Below are 22,202 nucleotides of genomic sequence, written 5' to 3' on the forward strand. Positions count from 1 at the left end.
CTCATCTACTCTGGGCTTTGCAGTCTGATGATCTATTATTGTTTTTATATACATTAAAAATGCATGTCATTTTGCATTTCTTTCATCTGAATGGCTTGGCGGAGTCTTTTCCTTCTTGGCTCTCACTGGTGGTCTGGGATGGGCAGGCGCCACAGGCCTCTGTGCCACAGGGCACACCTCCGTACTAAGTGAGCACTGAGTAAATCTTTATTGGGTAGATGTATAAAGTAACCATTTGATGTGTTTACACCTATGAGTATGTAATCTGGGGAAACATTGCTTATTATTATCTGCTTGTGTTTTTACTGTAAGATTCTTTTTCGATTCATTGCATAGTAGTAACATGGAATTGTACTCATTATGTATAATTCCATAATTACAGTTTTGTGCTGAATGCTCCAAATTACCACAGGTAAGTGGGGCGTGGAGACACGCAAAAGATTTGAAATTTACCATTTTCAATTAGGTCCCTCAAAGTTCTGGAACCCTGGCCCCTGCCCAGAGTGATGTCCCACCATGTCCAATGCTGTTGGCATCTCAGCCACTGTGGAGCCACCGCAGGAGCTTGGAATTGGTCAATTGGGAATTGGGTGGTAATAGGATGAGTACACTGTGTCTGTCTGTCGCATAGCGCTGTTTTGTGTGGTTCTGCTGTTTATATTCTTTGTCTTTGGGGGATTGAGCCCTGGCCGAACCGGGCCACGTGTGAGGGGAAGCAGACCGTTTTGACAGCACGCTCCTGCTCTGCGGTGGTTGTGGTATCACCGGCGTGTGGTATGCTGGCATCTCTGCACAGGCGCCAGAGGTCTGAGTCTCAGGAGACGTCTTCACAGAGGCAGGAGCCAAACCTGGCCTTTGAATAACGTACTTGGGCACATCTGCACATGTCACTTACACGCATCCGACAATCTTGTCAGTTTCCTTTTGGGGGGAAAACAAACCTGTAAGTTGTCTTAATGCTTGTTTTTTACCCCTCATGAGAATGGAGTTAAATGAAAATTGTGTATCAGTGGCTTGGGGAGATACTATCAGTATTTGATACTTGATTTGGCATTTAAAAATTCCTAGTCTAACCTCCACTGTATTTTGTTCTTTCTCTAGACAAGTTGGCATTAGGAATGGAATGTTTTTCGGGCAAGCGAAACAACTTTGTCCCAATCTTCAGGCTGTCCCCTATGATTTTCACGCGTATAAGGAAGTTGCACGAACAATGTATGAGACACTGGCCAGGTACAGTGTGTGCTGCGCTCACTCTCCTGTCTGTTCCTTTACTGCTTTTACCTAATGTTGAAGAGAGTACAGTTTGCCCAGGCCTGTCGGGGTCACTCTTGCTGGACGCTCCTCTCTTCCGGGAACCCGCTCCTCTGGCTTCTGGTGTCACGGCCCCTCTCCTTCCCACGAGCACCTCCAGGAACATGGCTCAGGCCTCAGGGACGTGTTTGCACGGCTGGGCTTGTTCAGCTGCTCCCTGGTGGTGATGTCAATCTGATTCTCTGCCTGCAGGACTTCTCGTCAGCGGTTCCAGGTTTCCCTCCGTGGAACCAGACAGCTGAAGGATTGGAGTTTTTAACCTGGTTATTCTCTTTTATTACATTTGAATTATGGTTTTGTTTAAAATGAGAACTATACGTTAACAAGTAGAGACGGTCAAACCCTGTGTCCTCTAAAATCATTAGGGATGCCAGAAGATAGTTTTTATAAAAGGTTCTAGCAGTGCAGTTGGCGCTTGCACAACTTGGGGTGGTGAGGTGCTGTCCTCCACGCGGTGGAGGGCCACGTGTCGCTGCAGCTGCCCTCTGTGCCCACGGCTCCTCTGTGTCCACGATCGCGTAGCGCTCCAGTGTTTACTGCTGACAAAATCCAGGTATACGTGGTCCCGTGCAGTCCAAACCAGTGTTGTTCAAGGGTCAACTGTAGCTTCGAGGTGGGTCATTAGTTGGCTTGAGAAAAAGAGGTTAATTTTTAGAATATTTACAGTGTAGATATATTGAATGTTAATTCAAAACTCAAAATTTTAAATAAGTATATGTCCGGCCCTGTATGCCCTACAGCTGGAGTTGGCATATTTTCTCCATAAAAGGCTGGATAAGGTCGTTGTCCCAGCTGCTCAGCCCTGCCGTGGACAGTGGCAGCAGTCACAGACGAGGTGCGGGGTTGGCTCTGCTCCCTTCAGTCTTTATTCACCAAAACAGGTCTCTAGACAGCAGACCAGGGTCCGCCAACCCTTGGGCTGTGTTGATATTCTAAGGGAGGTTCTTGCCTCTATCTTCACTTCTTCCTCTCCTTTCTTACGCGTTATTTTGAACACCTGTTTATGGAGTATCTACCGAGTGCAAACCACTGTTGATGCTGCCAATCCTATGAGAGTGGAGTCAGATCCAGGCTCTGCCTTTGAGGAGTTTACTTCAGCAGGAGAGAGAAACGCAGAGGGGCAGGTGAAGTTATCTGGCATCAGTCTGTGGACTTAGGGCTGAATGGTAAGCCAGTTACAATCACAGCTGTCCTGAAGACCCCAGCGTGGGAATGTCAGTGTGACCAAGTGGAGAGCGTGCTTTTCAAGTCCTGTCCCAAAGCTGGGGTCAGTAGCAGCACCGCCTGTGGGCTGAGCTGGGTGCTGCCGTGTTCTGGTTACGGAGGCCCTGGAGCGGGCAGCCAGCCTGAACCTCAGATCAGGGGGTTTGGTGGACGCTGTCATATAATTTTAGTGGGTGGAGACATTGTTAGTGGCACGTGGCTGTTCTTTGGGGAAGAAAATTCCTTGTTCTCCTCCCACCTTTGGAAATCCTGCCTCTGCTTCATATTCTCCACGCCTCAGGGCAGCTTTCATATCAGGAATACCCTTCTGCTCTTGCAGATTTCTCTCGGGAGTTAAGCCTAACAAAACACTCATTTCTTAAATGATTGTTGATAGTAATTAATCTGATTCATAACCTACAGTAAGGTGTAGTGAGAGGCGAGGCCTGGCCCTCCTGGTACTTCACCAGGTGGATTACTGAAGACCCATTTCTGGCCCTGAGGCCTCTGCTGGCCTTGTGGTCCACATATTTAATTAGCGTCAGAGCCACATGGCGATTCTTCTCTTCCTCTTCCTCTTCTGTGGAGAAGTGAAACAGTCCTTTGTGTGAGTAGATCATGACCAAACAACAATCAAAACTCAAAGCGTTTCCACGTGCAGGGAGTGCTGCTGGTGTCCTTCTGGACAGGCATCTGGGTGACTGGCCATCATATCCTACTGTATCCTGGGCGCTTTTGTTTAGGAGACTGTCAATTGCTTGTTTGATTTGTGTGATCTTTCTATTCCTCAAGGATTCTGGTAAATCGTGTTTGAACATTTTTGAAATTAAATGTTGTGACATTTCCAATTCACTTACTACTTTTCAACTATTCAGAGGTTTACAGTGGTATTCTCAGTATAGAGAAATTGAAATGGTCATTTCTGTTGTATTTTTGGTAGTTAATATGGAAAAAAAGAAAACATTGATTAACTTTGCAGTTAAAAGTTAAGTGACTAAATAGGGGCACTTGGGCCAGTTCAATTAAAATGCTAATAGTTTTAGCATTTTAAGTCTTGTAAGGAAATGTCAAAGAAAGATACCATAGGAAGCCTGCTTTGCCACATGTGGCTGCTTGATGTTAAGCTGTGGCTGTGATTCGTTGCCTTTGCTCTGTGTTGGCAGCTACACACACAGCATCGAAGCTGTCAGCTGTGATGAAGCTCTGGTAGACATCACTGAAATCCTCGCAGAGACCAGACTCACTCCTGACGAATTTGCAAATGCTGTCCGCATGGAAATCAAAGACCAGACTAAATGCGCTGCCTCTGTGGGAATCGGTTAGTAGCCAGCGTATCTTGTACTACTCATTTTCCTCAAAGCAGTGCTCTGGGATCGTTGAATACCACTTGATTTTTAGGAGTGATTTTTAGGTTTCATTTTTATCGCCGTACCGCATAGGTCTCCCACTTCTGAAACAGTTCTCAGCATGGCTCACAGTTAGGCAAAGCATGAGATGAAAGTGCTGGAAACGTAAGTAAATGATTGATAACATCTTTGGAATAAACAAGTTGGAATATTTCTTGTTCTTCAAAAAAAAAAATGGGGAATATTGGATGCAATGTATGTCAACAGTATTTCTTTCAAGTGAACAGAGGCGGTATTTAAGGCAGTGCAGTGTGAGTGGGGTTTGGAGTTCCGTGTTGTTGCGTCTTGTGGTAACTCAGTTACTTTCTGAAGCTTCCTGGACCGCTCAGCCAGCCCTGTCTTCACTCTCTCTCGGGGCCAGAAGTTGCTGTTATTGACTCATCCACCGCCCCACCCCCCGTTATCCCCTCCCCCCAACCCTGATCTGTTTTGTCTCTAAGCCCAGTGTTTGCTTCCTCAGCCCTTCCCATTATCGGTCCTCCTCTTGTCGACTCTCCCAGCTGTGTGCTCTGGAGCCCCCTCTGTCACGCTGAGCTTCCCCGTGTCCCTCCTGTCTGAACGAGCCCAGTGCCTCTACCCATAGGAGATCTTTACTGCGTACCTGTCCCGAGAGGAGGGCAGGGCGTGCAGCCCCACACAGGGCCTCGTGCCGGAGCACCACATGCAGGTCTGGAGGCGGAAGCGGGAGTGAGGGGAGATCCTAGGCCAGAGCCTCTCTTGGGGTTTGTGAGTGAGTTTGATTAGGAGATGGTTGGGGTGTCTGGCGTGGGTGTGAGAGCCGCACTCCCAGGAACTTGCTTGCTCTCTTTAGGAATTAACCAGCCCTGGGAGGGCAGGCACTCCCCGTCAGAGGGATTTTTAAGATGTCAGAACGTCATAAGCTGCAGAACATACAGAGCATGATGAACACGTTAACAGCATCCCTCCGGTTACGAGCAGGCCGCCCTTTGGCTCCCTGGTGTGTGGCCTGCACACCCTTCTCAGCATTCGTTTAGGACTTGCCTTCTGGAGTCCACTGTCAGGCACAGGTTTAGTTCTTTGTTGTAAATTGTATTTATTTTAAATTTACAACTGGGATGATATGAATATGTCCTTTGAAGTTCAAGCACATAATTAAGACAAAAATCCCAAATGATGTTTCCACTTCTCAGCCCTCTTTTCTTCAGAACTCACCACTTTTATCATTTTAGTGTGCCTTTCCAGTACTTTGTCTCTTCATGAATATCTATACATTTACCCTAGGAAAACACACCGTTTTTAATGTAAGTAAAACTAAGATATGTGCTTTATAGAAGTCTTCTGTAATTCGTGGAGATTTTATTATTTACACAGAAGTTCATCTGACCCCATTTAGGTATTTCTCAGATGCCTGATACCTTCTCGGGCTCCAGTAGCCTTCTCTCTGCTCTGCGTTAGTTGTCTGTGTCCATTCACACACCTTGGACCTCGCGGTCACTGTCTGTCTTCTTTTGTAAGGCGCTTATACCCTCAATTTCTCCTCCACATGTTCTGATCATACAGTGAGACATCTGGTTCTTTGGGCTCTTCCCTCCCAAGTCCAATGGCATTTCTTTGGCCTTATTTCTACCCAGCGTGGATCCATTGGTTGGTAAAATGAGGGACTTCCCGGGTGGTCCAGTGGTTAGGACTTTGCGCTTCCACTGCAGGGGGCCCGGGTTCAATCCCTGGTCAGGGAACTAAGATCCCCCAAGCCACGTGGCACGGCCAAAAACAAACAAACAGATAAACATTGGTTGGTAAAATGAACTGATTGCCGATCATTGCCCACAATTCCTATAAACCTCCAATCTTAGATTAGGACTGTTTTCTCTATTCCTTTACCTGGGTAGGAGATGTTGAAATGTCACGTGCTTTGGAACAGAAGGTAACATCTGTCCAGGAACCATGCTGGTTATAATCTGTAATACTTAACAGAATTCTGCCAGTTGTGTACTGTGCTTGAAATGATCAAAGTTGCACATTATTTTCATTCTCTTTAGAAATTTGATAGGTAACCTGTCTGTAGATGTCTTTGTTAAGAAATTTTGAAAATAATTGTGAATATTTCTTGAATGACTTCTTTCTTTCTTTCCTTTTTAAAAAAAAAATTTATAGGTTCTAATATTCTCCTGGCTAGAATGGCAACTAGGAAAGCAAAACCAGATGGCCAGTACCACTTAAAACCAGAAGAAGTAGATGATTTTATCAGAGGTCAGCTAGTTACTAATCTACCAGGTAAATACAGATCGTTTCTTTTTAACTTTTATTTATTGTTAGTATTCATTAGTGCTTTTCATAGATGTATAACGTTTCTTTCTTTTTTAAAAAATGAATTAAAATTTTTTAATCTTTTATTGGTGCATGGGAAACAAAATTTAGAACTCCACAATGAATATCCTTTCAGTTGATTTGTCAGAACCTTAATATAACATTTTAGTTTTGCCTCTCATGTGTTTTACTTTAAGTATTTAAGTATTTCTCAAGTACCAAGATCAAGGAATTCTAAGAAGTCATATTTAAAAGAATATGATGAAATTGACTTTTGGTTCTTTAAATAAATCAAAATTGAAATAGTGTACTTCTAGACCCAAGATAAAGTTTTGAAAATCGATTCCCCTATTTACAAAATTGTCCTTCCAAACTAGTGATATTTTTCTGAGTTTACTAAACAAATAGTTTTAAAAGTAGAAAATGTATAAACCATATTAGGAAGAAGAAAACCTAAAATGAAGTATTGTATTTTGTTAACTCAGGTTGAAGTAAAATGTCCAAAAAGGCATACCTTTCTCACCTAATGGGCAGGATGGTTAGTTATCTTACTTTCTTGTGTAGTGTGGCTAGCTAACCCAGCATGTAAAAATCTGTCCTTGGAGAAATCAAGTATAATTCATTGTAACTGGAAAATGGTTGCCCTTTGGGGCCTTGAACAGATGTAATTTTTGTGTGTAGGGCAGTTCATTTCACAATTATTAAATATTTAGACTTGCTTTCTATGGTAGGTACCTCTTTTTAAGAAATTTCTCTAAGCCATATAGTAATCCAGGATACCATTTCAGATCATCCTCTCCTGTTTTTGTAAAGCAGCCTGCGTTAGCTTCACAAAGCTCCCAGGTGTTTGTGGTGGGAAAGTTCAAGAGAGTATACTTTTGGTGAAAGGTTTTTTTTTATTCATTTGTTGTTAAAAGTTTTAACACTTTTAACAGTGGATTTAGTGGTATTTTTAGATGCATGTTCTTAAACCTAAGAAAAGTATATCTGAACTAACTTAGCAATTTTTTTATAGGCCAAAAATATTAAATGACCCAAATGCCATTTTATGATGGGTTAGTTCTGAAGCCTACTGACTCCCTAGTAAATAACGTCCAAGAATGTGGTAGTATCAGAAATGTGAAATATGACATTTTGATGGTCAGTTTGAGGTTAAATTTGAAGAGTAATTAACCTTATAAAATCATGCTAGTAAATTACCTTATTAGACAACACAATTTAGGAGTTTTAATAACATGTCCTATTGCAGCTTTATATAAGAAGGAACCAGTGTATTTAAAGTGCATGTGAAATTTGCGTTCAAAGTTATCATTACTTTGGCATCTTTATTAGTTTGCTAAGGCTGCCATAACAAAATACCATAGACTGCGTGGCTTAAACAACAGCAGTTTATTTCCTCAAGATCCTGGGGACTCGAGGTCCATGAGTGAGCTGCCAGCGTGCTGGGTTTCCTCTGAGGTCTCTCTCCGTGGCGTGTGGGTGACCGTCTTCTCCCTGTGTCTTCACATGGTGTTTTCTCTTTGTGTGTCTGTGTCCTGATCTCTTCTTATAGGGACACCAGTGCTATTGGATTAGGGCCCACCTATATGACCTCTTGTTACCTTAATTACCTTTACGAAGGACCTTTCTCCAGTTAGTCACATTCTGAGGTACTGGGAATTAAGATTTCAGCATAGGTATCTTGAAGAGACACAGTTCCGTCCACAGCGCCATCTTTATACTGCATCATTTTTGTAAGTGTTTTTTGTTTGTTTGGTTTGGTTTTTTTTACACAGAAACAGAGAGGTTTTAGTTTTAGTTCCTTGACCTAGTCATCTTACCTTTCACCTTCACTTGCTTCCTGGCTGGAAGGACTTTACTCTTTGAAGGGCACGTGTGGATTTACGTGTCCTGGTTGAGTTCTTAGGCACAGCCTTGAAGTTCCTAAGAGAACCGTGAAATCTGGGGGAGGCGGGGGCGGCCAGGATCAGCTTCCTCTGGCGATCCACCCGTTCCTCTCGCCGCCAGAACCAGCTGGTAGCCTGTGGCCGCCCAGAATTGTTCAAGAGATCTTCATGTGTAAGACCATTGACTTTTATAAAAATCCCCAAATTTATTGTCAGGAAGATTTAGAACATTTCAGTATGTAAAACGTCAGCCTTTTCTGTTACTCCCGCCCTGAGATGGTAACCCGCCTCAAGTACAAGCTGTCCCTTTGAGAAAAGGTTCCACATGCATGCGGGAACGCTGTGTGGTGGAGGGGCCCACCCAGTAGTAAGCTGTGAGAATTCTTACAAGAAGGAAACCTGTTCATCTTTGTTAAAAATCTGTCGTCTCCCAGAGATAGTTGAAGATGAATACATGGTGACTATTAACACTTTGTGGCACATGCTTTGAGTAAGTCCTGCTCTGTAACCAATAACCAGAAGCGGGTCCACGCTAAACGCACCTCCCCCCTTGTCCCCCGCCAGCTCCCTCTGTCCCTGTGTGCCCTGACCGGTGACTGAGCACACGGCGTGCCTGGCACACAGCACACGATCATTACAGCCGCGTAAAAGGGGAACACACGCTAGTGAGTTTATGAAGGCACCACAGAGTAATGACTGCATGTTGTGCTAGCAATATAAATTACCCAGCGAGATCTGTTTAGCTAATGAAAGAAAGGACTGTCCCCAGCAACTGTTTAAATGCAGTAACTCTTTCCACTGTTTCTGTGGCTCTTTGCAAGGCTTTCCACCCTGGCTTGTAGGACCTTCTGCCCCTTGTCCGTCCTTTGCTGGGTGTGTGCACCCACTCTGAGGTTTCCGTCTCTTTCTTCTCGTGTCAGATAAGCACCGCGGCCGTGTAGGTGTACATGACCATCTACACTGTCCTGATATGGGAGCCACTAGCCAAGTGAAGCTAGAAAATTTTAGGTTAAATTAATTAAAGTTAAATAAAATTAAAATTCATCTTCCCCATTGTACTGCCCACATTGCAGTCAGTGCTGAGTAACCACATGGGGCGGGTGCCTCCTGAACTGGGCAGCACAGAAGAGAACGGTTCCATCACCACAGAAAGTTCTGTTGAACGGTGCTAACTTAGATGGCAAAGGTTGATGCTTTGGAACTTGACTTTTCTGCGTCTCTGGACTGTCAAGGTCCGGGTGCCGGGAGGAGGCGTTCCTGGCTGTTCTTAGCCTGGGCTCGTGGTTCCCCTTCAAGGACAGATGCCACGTCTTCGTCCAGTGGCTTGACTGGCCGCTTCCACAGCTGCATTTTTCTTCTCTCCTTCTCAGAACCTTGGTTCTACGCTAGCACATTTTCCTTCATGTTTCCCTTTCTAGGTGGCTGCACTCAATTTGACTCTCAAGACCCTGTTACTTCCTCCTTAGAGGGGCCTCCTTTCCGTAAAAACGCTCACACGAAGCAATCAAACTAGCACCCATTCGGGGTCTTGGTGCTGATTCCAAGCTAACTTTTCCCCCCTGTGCAAACGTCATAGGGGTTAGAGGTAGACCATCCATGCCTCCTTCCCCCACTCAACTTCAGGCCATTCCATTCCATTAGATGAGCTTGTAATGGAGAGGAACCTCTCTTCTTCCGTAGAGGGACAGTTCAATTAGATTAGGTTGATCGTGGTTAACTTGGTGATATTTAATGTAATAGCCTTTCTTTTGTACCTCTTAGTGAATAATAATTGTGTTCTGGTATACTCAAGAGACTCTCAAAAACTATAGGTTTTCCCCCTGCCCATCCCAATACACACAGTTAATGCAGGATTATTGCCTCTTGCTGATTTTGCAAATCAGGGAGAACAGATCAGCTGCCCAGATGTGTCAGGGAAAGATCATGATCACATCTTGAGGGTGGGGAGTTGGGGCAACGATGGGACGGAAAAAAATCGAGACAGAAAGCCTTCCCTGAACACGAACAGCTGCATAGCGTGTCTCTCTGGCTCTGGCCACCCTCGTATCTGATTTGTCCCTTCGTTGGGTTCCTCCTCCCCATCTTGAAAAATACTCCAATAGGTTTCACTTAGAATTTTGTCTTTTTGTGAATGGTCTTCCTCTGGAGGGTTCTCTTGTTGTTAACTCAGACTCTGCTATTCTTGCTTGTTCTCTGCTCTGACTTGAACTTGAAAATGGCACAAATGGGGTACAGCACCCTTAACACCTTTCATCTGACTTCCATTAGGGGACAGATTTTCTTGGGTTAAACTTGTCTCGCCCACCTCTGTGGTCATAGACCTTTTGTAAAGTTGACCACCTCCCTCCTAACCGTGTGTCTGCGTAACTGCTCCAAGAGGTTCTCCTGGCAGAACCTGGACGAGAATGCTCCTCCCCCCACCAGGGCCACTCAGAGAACTGGAGCCAGAAGTGACAATAACGGTGACAGGTAGGCGACCCCAGACTCCACTCTGAGCTCCCTGGTAACATCCTACAGAAGGCCAGACCGCAGTCTTCCTCACTGATGGACAATACTGATCTCATGGTGTGGAGACCATTTTAATAAGAGTTTTAGTTCCCCCAGGTTACTCTTAAATCGCTTTCCCAGACTTGTGTACCTTCGTTAAGCTTTTGGGTACATGGGGAGCAGCAGAGCTCATGAGCATCCTTTGGGCGAGGCTCCAACCTTGCATCTTGCAGACGGTGACAAGGGGCTGCTGCACGCTGGCCCAGCTGCGGGACACTGACTGCCCTTCCAGGGAGATAATCTTTGTGGTAAAAGACATCTGTCTGTCTTCCCCTCGCTGCTGCTTTGCTCAGGAAACTTCATCCCCACGTCACTTGTGCCACTTTGTCCAGTATGAGAGCAAGTGACATGTGGGCTTGGACCTCTGTCATGACTTCTTGTTCTAGTTCCCATTCAGAGAAAATGTGGCTGAACCATTGAGAAGTTTGGTCCTTGCCAAAATCATAGTAGAATCCCTAACATTCCTGAGTCTCCTAGTATGTCTGTAAGTCATACTATAGACTAGCTTAAACGAATCTGTAACTTAGTTGATTTTGTAAATAAGATAGAAAACTTTTTAATCAGTAATAAATAAAAATCACATTTTTTGGAGAACTTACTTAGTCATACACATTTGAAAAGTTCTGGTTCACCTATAGGTAGAGTCCAAATTGAGAAGTAGCTCCTAGAAATAACTTTACTAGTATGATTTGCACCAACCAAAAAAAAAATTCTTAATCTATGAGATGCTTCAGTTATGTCACTTCAGAATTTTAAGGGAGATTATTTTAAATTAGTTGTTTGTGCATGAATAGTTATTTCATAATGCTCAATTGTTTTTAATAGCTTATATGCAGAATTAAAGAACTGTCCCTTTCCTAGGAGTTGGACGCTCAATGGAATCCAAGTTGACATCTTTGGGAATTAGAACTTGTGGAGACTTGCAATATATGACCATGGCAAAACTCCAAAAAGAATTTGGTCCCAAAACAGGTCAGATGCTTTATAGGTTCTGCCGTGGTTTGGACGATAGACCAGTTCGAACTGAAAAGGAAAGAAAATCTGTTTCAGCTGAGATCAACTATGGAATAAGGTTTACCCAGGTACTGCTCTCTTCACAGGTTTTACCTTATATTCTTTATATTTTCACATAGTCCTGTCTCTCCAACTAGACCATAGACTCTTGATGCTTGAAATTAAGTCTTAAAACTCTTGCCTTTCCCAGAACTGGCAGAATGTTTGTTTTTAAGTAGACAAGAGCAGGGCACTAAATCGTACACGTTTAATATTGAAAGTTAATCTACTTGAGAAGAATTGTTAGGCGTGTAGGAAAATAACATGGAGGGTATTTTTTTTTGTTTGCCTTTCTGTAGCCAAAAGAAGCAGAAGCTTTTCTTCTGAGTCTTTCAGAAGAAATCCAACGGCGACTTGAAGCTGCTGGCGTGAAGGGTAAACGCCTGACTCTCAAAATCATGGTACGAAAGCCGGGGGCCCCTGTAGAAACTGCAAAATTTGGAGGCCATGGAATTTGTGATAACATCACCAGGTAAGCTTATCTTAAAAAGGATATTGGATATTGATGTTTCAGTGCAGGTTATTACAATTAATGGAAAATGAAAAAAACTGAGGAAGAGTATGAATAAAAATCTGCAAAACGCTGATGTTCCTGGACATTCTGCGGAGCCAGGTCTCAGCCCAAGGCTGTCAGAACTACGCTGACTTGCCAGGTTCCAGGCCAGCCTGTCTGTGTGTCCCTGACCGGGCAGACTGTTCTTGGGGTCTTGAGGCTGTCGAGTTTAGTGCAGGGACAGAAAGGGAGGCGGTTGTGGACTTGGCGGAAGGGTCCTGCAGGGAAACGTCAGTGTAATAATTCAGAAAACGATTTCAATGAGACATTTACTTCATTTAGGGAGGTGTAATTTCTTTTCGTGAAAAGATTAATCAGACTATGGTAGTCTCTGGAAACTGGTAGAAGGCATTTTAAAACCCTATTTTTTTAATGTGAGGGCCACTAATATAAAACTTCATGTAAGATTTGTGACCAATATGAAAATACCTAATTTTGTATGCCATTTTATACTACACAGTACACTGTATCTTAAAGCTTTGGTTGATTGACAGATAAATTAAAATACAGTGTAGTAGTTTCCTCTTGCTGTCTGTGCATTTTAAAATATCTTATAGTTTCTTAGAACTGTATATTGTGATGCATTCAGCAGTACCTAGGGGCTCACTCTGTCTAAGCAGAATAAGAAAATCAGCCTTCATTTAATCCTTTTTGGAAAATCCAGATATTCCAAAAATCTAATTACAGCATTAAGAAAAACTGGGATTTTAACTGTACTTTATTTCCCCCAATTCAAGGATAATATTCATTCGGCTTTTTTGGTAAGCACATATCTGCTTGCTGTTATTGGTATTTGTTCATTTTTGTCCTAAACTTTTAAAAAAGTTTTATTTTGAAAATTTTAAACATGTAAGTAGAGAAAACAGTGTAATGAACCCCATGTACCCATCACCTGATCTCCACAATTGCTGGTGGGCACCTGCACCATCCTTCCTCTCCTTCCCCCCAGTTATTTTGAAGCAAATCTCAGATACAGTATCATTTCCACAGATATTTCAGTGTTTATCTCTAACAAGACTTTTGTTTGGTAAACACAGGACAGTTCAAAAATCTGCCTGCATTGCTGGCAATAAAGTATACATTTTGCCATGCCCTTAAAATAAATATCTTTGGATGAGACATGATAAGGCGTAAACAGCACGTGATTAATTGAAACAAGTGTAATTTTATAAATGTAATAAGATGTAGACCAATTGTAAGCCATTAATTTAAGCCTAACATTTTGGTGGTATTGTAACTGCATAAGAAATGCTTTAGGTGAGAGCTTATGAAATATTATAATACTGATCCTGTATTTCCTCTAATTCAGGGGTTGGCAAACTACTTCCTGTGGGCCAAATCCAGCCTGTGTGGCCTGTTTTTACATGATTCATGGGAGCTAAGAATGATTTTTATGTAAAAAATGAAGAATAGGTGAAAGAGACAACAGAGTACAAGCTATTTTCCATCTGGCCCTTCCCAGAAGTCGTTTGGACCCGTGCTGTAGTCAAACTGAAGTCCTGTGTGGTTTAGTAAACTCAGAAGTGTATAATAATTCTGTAATCTCTTGTAATTGGCCTTAATCAAAAGCTGCATGGCAATCATGTGACTCACAGGCACATTTTGATACTGTCATCGAAACGACAAAATTTAAGTTGGATCAGTCAAAGAGCCACGTGTAGATTGAGATCTGTGGCTTGATTATCACTTGGGAAAATTTTTCTTATAACAGTTTTCCTTTTGGGAAAAGAATTATTCTTGGAGTTCTTTTCTGTATATGTGTTTTTAATTTGAATTGTGTGTGTATATATATAATATATATATGTATGTGTGTGTATGTGTGTGTGTGTATGTGTATATATATATATATATATATATATATATATGTAAATGTGATAAACGAAATTGAAAAGGTCAAATACAGCCTCCAGTCCTTTGCACCTCTCGCCAGCTCTGAGCACCACACTTTTCAACGTTTTTGTGGTTTCTTCTGATATTTACATCCATATTTCTAGATATATACCTCGTTTGCCTGACTTGCTTCTGTAGAAGAGGGTTTTCTCCCTTCTCTCCTCCACTGCCTGTTGCTCTTCTCCCCAGATGCGTTTCTTTCCTGTGCCCCCAGTCGGGTCGGGTTTTGGTTCAGTCACTCTCCACTGTCCCATTATTATGACCTGTACATACTGTACATAGCTGGTCCATAGTGTCCACTAGGATCACATTTTCTTTCCTCTTGAATATGTTTTTCCTGGAGTTAACTGAATATCTCGTTTTGCTTGCTTTTTGTGAATTTGCCACTGAGTTTATCCCCAAACTCCCTTCCACTGTGACTGTGTTTTAACACATCAAGCAAGTCTGTTACTGGTTTGATCTCTTGGAGGCCTTTCTCTTGGGGCCCCCAACCTGCTACTCCGGTCTGAATTCGTTTAAGACTTGCTGAAAAGTTGGAGTCGTGGGGTGCCCCTTCTCTGCATTGGATCCCTGTTTTCCTAGATCCCTGATCTCCTCGTATCTTGAGAAGGAATTCATGGGTGTAAACCTGTCTGTCCTCACGCTCAGTGGTGTGCTGACTTAAAGGTTATAAACATATCTTATAAATCATTTTTCCTCAGACATTTAAAGGCTCCATTGTCGTCATCTTTTTCGGGGTTACTATTGAGAAGTTCACTGCTCTTCTAATTGCCTGTTCTTTATAGGAGATCTGCTCTTTCTGGAACTTTCAGGATCTTCTCTTTATCACAGGTGTTCTGGGATGGTATTGGTTTGTCTTCGTGCCAGGTACTTTGCCAGTATTCAATTTTTCATTTCTATCAATACTAACATTTTACATTGGAGTTTTAAAATTTATTCTTTGGACATTAAGTATTTATAGTATCTCTTACTTCACAGATACAGAGTTCTCTCTAACCTCTTAAATGTTCTTCAAGTCCCAGTGTCAGTCTGTTTCTCTGAGTTCCTTTTTTCCTGTTTTGGTTGCTGTCTTTTATATCAGAGATTTTCTTCAAGCATTTATCTATCTGATAGTTCTTGGCTGTTCATACGTGAACTGCTGAAATGTTGTGGGAGCCTCTGCACTCTTAGTGGGACACGCAGACCAGGGGGCTTCACTCTGGGAGGGTGGCTGGAGGGGCTTGGTCTTTGGTTACCTCAACCAGCTGGCAGCATCTGCGGTTCTTCCTGTGAGATGTTCCACTCAGGGGCTGGGTGAGAAGATGGACCGGTGGCAGCTAGTGTTCTGGTTACTCGGGAGGAGAGGGGTCTGGGTGGGAAGGGGTGTACTGTGCTGCTTCCGGGCGAGGGGCCTCGCTCTTCCTCTGCTGTGCCTGACCCCCCGTAGCTTCTCTGTGTCAACATTCCCATCTCTGGGAAGCCGTCCGGGAAGGAGGATGGCCAGCTGTGAGAGCCTGCTTCCCATGTATTCTCTCCCCTTCCTGTCAGACACACCTGACACCTCTAATTGCTGAGCTCTTCTGAGGTTCTGTAGCATAAACTGGCTTATCTCAAAGTTGGTGCCTTGCTTTAGGCATTTAGCAGGCATTTGAGTATTCTAAATTATGGCTGACATTTTTCCTCTCCTCTTGTCTTCTGTCCCTTTTCTATCTTTTACGAGTTTACACCTTTCAAAAATAATTTCAAGTCCATTTAGTGTTGTTTTGGAAAGAAATGAAGATAAACACGTGTTTAAACCACTATGGTCCACTACAAATCTTGCTTTTAAGTTACTCTCTATTTATCTGTGTGAAATAAATTTAAGGTAATCATTAGGAAACAAACCAATGGAAATTTTTTGCAAACGATTTCCTTAAAGAAATAGGTACTTTCCATAGATAAATACATAATGTATTCATAGTACTGAAAAAAGAGAGTAAATGTAGTCTTGGGCACCTGATATTGCTGGCACATTCTCTGGTCCCCCTTGAGTTCTTACAGGTGTAAAAATTGCGTATTGTAGTCTCTCTGGATTTTAGACACGGCGCCACCATACTTCCTTCCTCAGAGGTGTGCACACGTTTCTGCATCCGCACGCCCGTGTACTGGGCATATTCACATGTGGAAAATAGAGTCAGGAGAATCTGGGAGATTCATCTTTCTCTTCTGAATATTAACCGTACCTCAACATAGATAATCTTGTAACCTAAAACATCTCTGGGAATCTAAAACATTGTACTTACTGCTCAGGCTTTAGTTGCAACATAATAAGCTTATATTTGAATATACATTAACTGAAGTACATTTCTTTAAAACATTTTTCTCAACTTATTTTTGGTTGACCAGCTCTCTGAAAGTCCCAATGTTCTTGATGGTTTTTCTTTTCCCACTTGTTGCCAGTGTAATTAATTTAGCATTATTGGCTTCCTTGAAGGAAGACTATCTCCTACTTTTTTAAGGATCATATTTAATACTTATTTAAACTTTTTGATAACTTGCTTTACAGCTTTAACTCTTTAAGCCATTCCATACTACTGAGGTACCAGGGAATACATACAGAATGTAGCTTTTGTTCCTTTAAAAAAGTTAGTTCTGTCACTTACAGGACTGTGACTCTTGACCAGGCAACGGATAGAGCAAAAGTAATTGCAAAGGCTGCACTAAACATGTTTCATACGATGAAACTCAACATATCGGACATGAGAGGGGTGAGTAGTAACATTTTAAAGCAGGATTTTCTGGAATGTTTTTCTTATTTGAGGGATGATTGGAGGGTGGTCATGGTGCAGTTTAGGGGGTTTATATGCAGCTTTTTCAGCTCCACTGATGTAATATAAGGAGAAACTGAAAAACGACTTTCTCATCTGAGCTGGTCTCCTTATTTAAGAATTCACATTTGTTCTGAAATCTGTTTTCTGCTTAGAATAGTAAGTTTCATATCTTGAATTTTTATAATGCCTTTCTTTTAAACCACCAAAGACCTATCTTAACGTGTGTTATTTGCTTCCTGCTCTGGTTCCCGCAGAAGGAGACGGGGCTGGGGGGAGTGTGAAGCTGCAAATGTTTCCTGACCTTTAAGGTTCTTTTTCATCAGAAGTTTGTTCTGATGTCTGACACAAATGATGATCTAGAAGGGAGAGTTTACCATGGGCACATGAGGATGCATGATCAGTGAGAGGGCATCAAAAATGTAAAAGCCTTCATTTTCTTAAAGATTAACCTTTGTAGGTTGTGTGTGAGTAAAGGATAGTTACTCACTTGGTATGGGTGTTGTGGAAGGATTAAAAAGTCACTAAGCCAACAGTGATGAAACTCCTCCCTGGAGTACTGTCATGGGCAGGGAGTGGTGCTTATCTGTGCGGATGCCTGCCGCATACCCACTGCCCACCCCACCCCCAAGCCCGGTTTTTATTGACAAAAATGATAGGTAAAGTAAGGTTGCAAGTAGACTGTCCCCTAGTTAAGTTTTGTTCAAGTTTTATTTTAAAAACTTAATTGGGAATTCTCTGGCGGTCCAGTGGTTAGGACTCGGCGCTTTCACTGCCGTGGGCCCAGGTTCGATCCCTGGTCAGGGAACTAAGATCCCACAAGCCGCACAGCGTGGCCAAAAATAAATAAACACAAAAACTCAATTGATGAGAACGTAAGTGGGTACAGTATTCCACTTTTTTGGAGTTCCTGATTTTGAAGAGATTATGTTTGGGTAGATTAGATACTGTAAAATTGAGAGTAGCTAGTATAGCTAGTATAGAAGTCGTTTTTGTAATAAATTGTATAAAAGGCTGTTTGAATTTAACTTTTTTTCCTAGAAACCTATTTTATTCTGGTTCTAGGTTGGGATTCATGTGAATCAGTTGGTTCCAACTAATCCAAACCCTTCTGCGTGTGCCAGTCGCCCGGCAGTTCAGTCAAGCCACTGTCCTGGTGGGTCACACTCTGTCCTTGACCTCCTCCAAGTTCAGAAAGCTAAGAAGCCCACAGAAGAGGAGCACAAGGAAGGTCAGTGGTCGTCAGCATGGTTCTCGTTTTGGAGCTTATACCGTCAGGAGTGTGAAGTTAGTGTACAGGTCGTCCGGCCTTGCTCCCTGTGACTCTCAGAAACACGCTGACATTCTGAATTATGATGAATCAGTAATAAAGCTTTATCTGTAATGGATTAAAGTGCTCCCTCCCCCCCCACCCGCCCCCGCAATAAAGAGGCTATTTTATGTCATTTCCTGTATTTTCAGTATTTCTGGCTGCTATGGATCTGGAAATTTCATCTGCCTCTAGAACTTGCACTTTCTTGCCATCTCTTTCTTCACATCTGACATCAAGCATCAGTCCTGTTATTACTAGCAAAGCTGAGTCCTCAGGGAAATGGAATGGTCTACATTCTCCCATCAGTTTAAAATCAAGACTTAACCTGAGTATAGAGGTCCCATCACCTTCCCAGGTATGTATTTATAGTTGTAAATACGTTGTCAGTGTAAAAGTAGTTTTACAGTAGGAATGATGTTTTTAAGTTATCAGTACAGCCAAGAAAGGGAGAAAGGGCAGCTTGACAGGGTGGATCGTGGTGTTAGTTCCAAATGGGAAACAAGTTCAGGGCAAGATTGTGCTTTTGCAGAGACTTGCAACTCTGGCAGGTTGTAAAACATGGATGAGAAAGCCCGTTCTGTGAACTGCCACGGTCAGCAGCCTCTGGGCCTCCCTCACGGTTGTGATCACGTGGACACAGCTCTGTTCAACAGCACGGCTTTGCTGCTCATTAGTAGAGGCCTTTTGTCAGAGGTTTCTCTTGCAGCACTTGCAAACAGTTCTCTCTATAGGGTGAATGATTTTCCTAACACAAGCTATTAATTCCATTGGTGTGGTCTGTAAACGTGGTATGCTGTTGGCATTTTTGCTTCTTGGAAACTTTACATAGCACTTTAAGCTCTGTTGGGAAAATCAGTTTTCTTTGTTCCCCTAATGGTGGGATGTGCTGGCTGTGAGGCCAGGGAAAGGGGCGGTTGGGAAATGCTCGCACTGGGTCCCTGGTGCTGGTGAGTTACCCTGAAATAGTGGCTCCTAGCGAGGTAAGACTGGCCTACCAGCATATGGAATTGCTTGTTTTCAAAGGGATGGATAGGCAGAGGATTCTAATGTGTAGGCTGGAGAGTTGAGCTTCTAGAATCCCTTTTTCCTAGCTTGCTGCTCAGACGAATATAATTTATATTTGGGGGCAGATAGTCTCATGTCTGAATGGTAAACCTCTGACCCAGGACTCTACCTCATCCCAGAAATGGACATGCGCCTTAGACACTGGCCACTTCCCCTGGGCAAAGTTTAAGATTTGAGCTTGACAAGGGCCCGCCTGTCTGGTTCAGTGAGGAGACATGGCTGAGCTGACCCTGGGGTACCGGCCAGGGGCCTGCCCTTGTCATCTCAAGTCCACGCATGACCAGCCAGGCATCAGTGGCAAAAGACCAAGATGTTTCAAAAACGTGCTGCTTTGGGGGTGGCTTTCCTAGCCTGATAACCTGCACCTTGCGTTCACCATCCATGATGTTGCAGTGGAAGTGAAAGTGGTGCGTTGACTCTGGAAATGCATTGTCCCAGCATCTGTCGGGTGTCTTACAGCTAGACCAGTCTGTCTTGGAAGCGCTTCCACCTGATCTCCGGGAGCAGGTGGAGCAAGTGTGTGCTGTGCAGCAAGGAGAGCTGCCTGGCGACAGGAGGAGAGAACCAGCAAATGGCTACAGCACAGGAATGTTGCCACAGCCAGTTGGGACAGTTTTGTTACAAATACCAGAACCTCAAGAATCTAACAGCGATGGGGGAATTAATGTAATAGCCCTTCCAGCATTTTCACAGGTGAGTTGAATTGAGGCCTTTCTACCATAGCGTGAATATCCTCGGCCATCTGGCTTCCAGCTCAGGGCACTTCTCTTTTCCTTTTCTCCTTTGCCCCTTGACCTCCCAGTGGCTGACACCGTCCCTTGGGGGAGGAGGGATGGCCCGTCTCCACATCACCTGCGGGACACAAACTGACAGAGCAGCCAAGTATGGACAACAGGGGGCAGCGAAGAGGGAGGCTATGGGGTGTGGGTGCTTACAGCTTCCACCCCAAAGACAGAAACACTCTGCTGTTTCATTGGCCTGAGAAGACCCTGGGCCACACTCGAGTACCAGGGTGAAGATGTGTAACCGTACACTAGGGACAGTAACACAATCAGAGTTTGATGTTTAAGAAGAATGTCACATATGCACCTGTTCTCTTGCGTTGTGCTTCTCATTTCCTACTAGTGCTTCTTGCCCTGGTTGTTCTGCACAGTGTTTTTGTTTTGTTTTTTTTTTAATTAATTAAGTCAATTCACATTCAATGCTGTATTCCTTATTCTCACCCTATAACCTTGTGAGGATTTAATGAGCTTTGATGTTGAGGACCTAATTCATACAGATCAGAAAAGTATGATTTGAAATAGTCTATTTCGTGAAAAATATAAACCAGCTGCCTATATATATTAGAGTCAGCTCAGGTTTGACTTCGAACTTTCTCTTTTCCACCAGGTGGACCCTGAGGTGTTTGCGGCCCTTCCTGCAGAGCTTCAAAAGGAGCTGAAAGCAGCCTACGATCAAAGACAAAGGCAGGGAGAAAGCACCCCTCACCTGCAGCAGGCCAGCACATCCGGTAAGCTTTGCAAGTGACACGTAACAGAAGTGAAGATGTGAGAAATGAAATTGTTTGATTGTTGTGGTATATATATGATGGCCAGAGTCTTTAAGCTGTTAGTCATGTTCAGTGCTCTTCACATCAGGGGAACAGAACTAGTACGCAGTACAGGCTAAGTGCTGTCAGAGTCCTAGGTGGATTTGTATCTGTAGCTTCTTGACTTAAAAGTCTGAACAAGCTATTACCCAGAAATCTTTTGAATTGATTATCTGTCAAGCCAGTTGTCCTTTGAGACCGATCCTTCAGAGGATGTAGGTTTAAAGCCCAGAATCTGAAGGTTTCTGAACATGCGTCACAAATACCACATTTAAAATGAAAACAGAATACTGCCTGCTGAACTGCTGGAAGTAATTCGCCTGTTGAGTTTTCACTGACTGCTGCGAGCCCCGTATAGACTAGCAGGTCCCAAACATTACCAGTAAGTGGCTGAGCAACCCTAGGAATCACGGGGCCACCGTCACTTGCCGCCTCCCTCAGGGAGGCCTGTGCTGCGTGCGTGCGTGCGTGTGTGTATGTGTGTGTTCAGGGCTGCTCTTGGGAGGAGGAAGGGGCCCGTCCTGCTCTCCAGGCATGTTGTGTTGAGGATCTTATGTCCATCTTCTTTTAGTGCCAAAGAACCCACTGCTGCAGCTAAAACCAGCAGCGGTGAAAGAAAAGAAAAGAAACAAGAAAAAAAGCTCCATCAGTTCCCCCAAAAAGATTCAGAGCCCTTTGAAGAACATGCTGCTTAACAGTCCTGCAAAAACTCTGCCAGGGGCCTGTGGCAGTCCCCAGAAGTTAATTGATGGGTTTCTAAAACATGAAGGTCCTGCCTCTGAGAAACCTCTGGTAATTTCTTTCATCCTTTTTAAACTTTGACCTTCTCCTTCATCAGATGTTTATGTACTCGATGTTATGTAAATATAGCACTTTCTATCATTTGTTTTCTTAACAGGGAGAACTCTCTGCTTCCACTTCAGGTGTTGCTGGCCTTTCTGGTTTGCAGCCTGAGCCGTCTGGGTGTGTTAGACCCCCAGCGCCCAACCTAGCTGGAGCTGTGGAATTCAGTGATGTGAAGACCTTGCTCAGAGAATGGATAACTACCATTTCAGGTTGGCCTGGCTGCTACCGAGATGTGATGTCCTCTGACTACAGAACATGAACTCAGCTCTATAGAGGAACTATTATTTTCCTAACTCTGAGTGTAAACCAGCCACCCCCCAACCTTCTGACCTCTGGGGGCAGCTCGGAAAGGTTCCTTACCACAGCCCACTCGTGTGGCAGCTCTGAGTCACTACTGTAGCACGTAGTTTCCTTGATCCCTGCAAACCTCTGCCTTTCTCCTTCAAAAGCATAAGGTGGTCCTCATTTGAGATTTCTCCCCTCTCTAG

General features: G+C 43.5%; 1 protein-coding gene and 1 long non-coding RNA gene across 13 annotated transcripts in view; one reads left to right on the top strand and one right to left on the bottom strand.

Moving 5' to 3' along the window:
• REV1 (REV1 DNA directed polymerase) overlaps positions 1-22,202 on the top strand; it is an 83,149-nt gene that overhangs the window by 60,059 nt on the left and 888 nt on the right. For 11 of the 12 annotated variants that reach the window (XM_082427242.1, XM_082427243.1, XM_082427241.1 and 8 more), the window contains 12 exons: positions 1,102-1,230; positions 3,678-3,832; positions 6,036-6,155; positions 11,483-11,703; positions 11,974-12,146; positions 16,741-16,843; positions 17,969-18,134; positions 18,365-18,570; positions 19,740-19,973; positions 20,670-20,790; positions 21,440-21,660; positions 21,767-21,923. In XM_082427242.1, coding sequence (XP_082283368.1) covers positions 1,102-1,230; positions 3,678-3,832; positions 6,036-6,155; positions 11,483-11,703; positions 11,974-12,146; positions 16,741-16,843; positions 17,969-18,134; positions 18,365-18,570; positions 19,740-19,973; positions 20,670-20,790; positions 21,440-21,660; positions 21,767-21,923 — 2,006 coding nt within the window. Of the gene's footprint in view, positions 1-600; positions 948-1,101; positions 1,231-3,677; positions 3,833-6,035; positions 6,156-11,482; positions 11,704-11,973; positions 12,147-16,740; positions 16,844-17,968; positions 18,135-18,364; positions 18,571-19,739; positions 19,974-20,669; positions 20,791-21,439; positions 21,661-21,766; positions 21,924-22,202 lie in introns of those variants that run through there. The other variant, XM_082427235.1, reaches the window with a different exon arrangement.
• LOC309644054 lies at positions 11,525-22,196 on the bottom strand. Its single transcript, XR_014254213.1, has 2 exons — positions 22,075-22,196; positions 11,525-11,644 (listed from the first exon to the last, which is right to left on the bottom strand). It is a non-coding gene; the product is annotated as an uncharacterized lncRNA (long non-coding RNA).

The sequence above is a fragment of the Balaenoptera physalus genome (assembly GCF_965194825.1).
Source record: "Balaenoptera physalus genome assembly, chromosome: 15".
Taxonomy (NCBI): domain Eukaryota; kingdom Metazoa; phylum Chordata; class Mammalia; order Artiodactyla; family Balaenopteridae; genus Balaenoptera; species Balaenoptera physalus.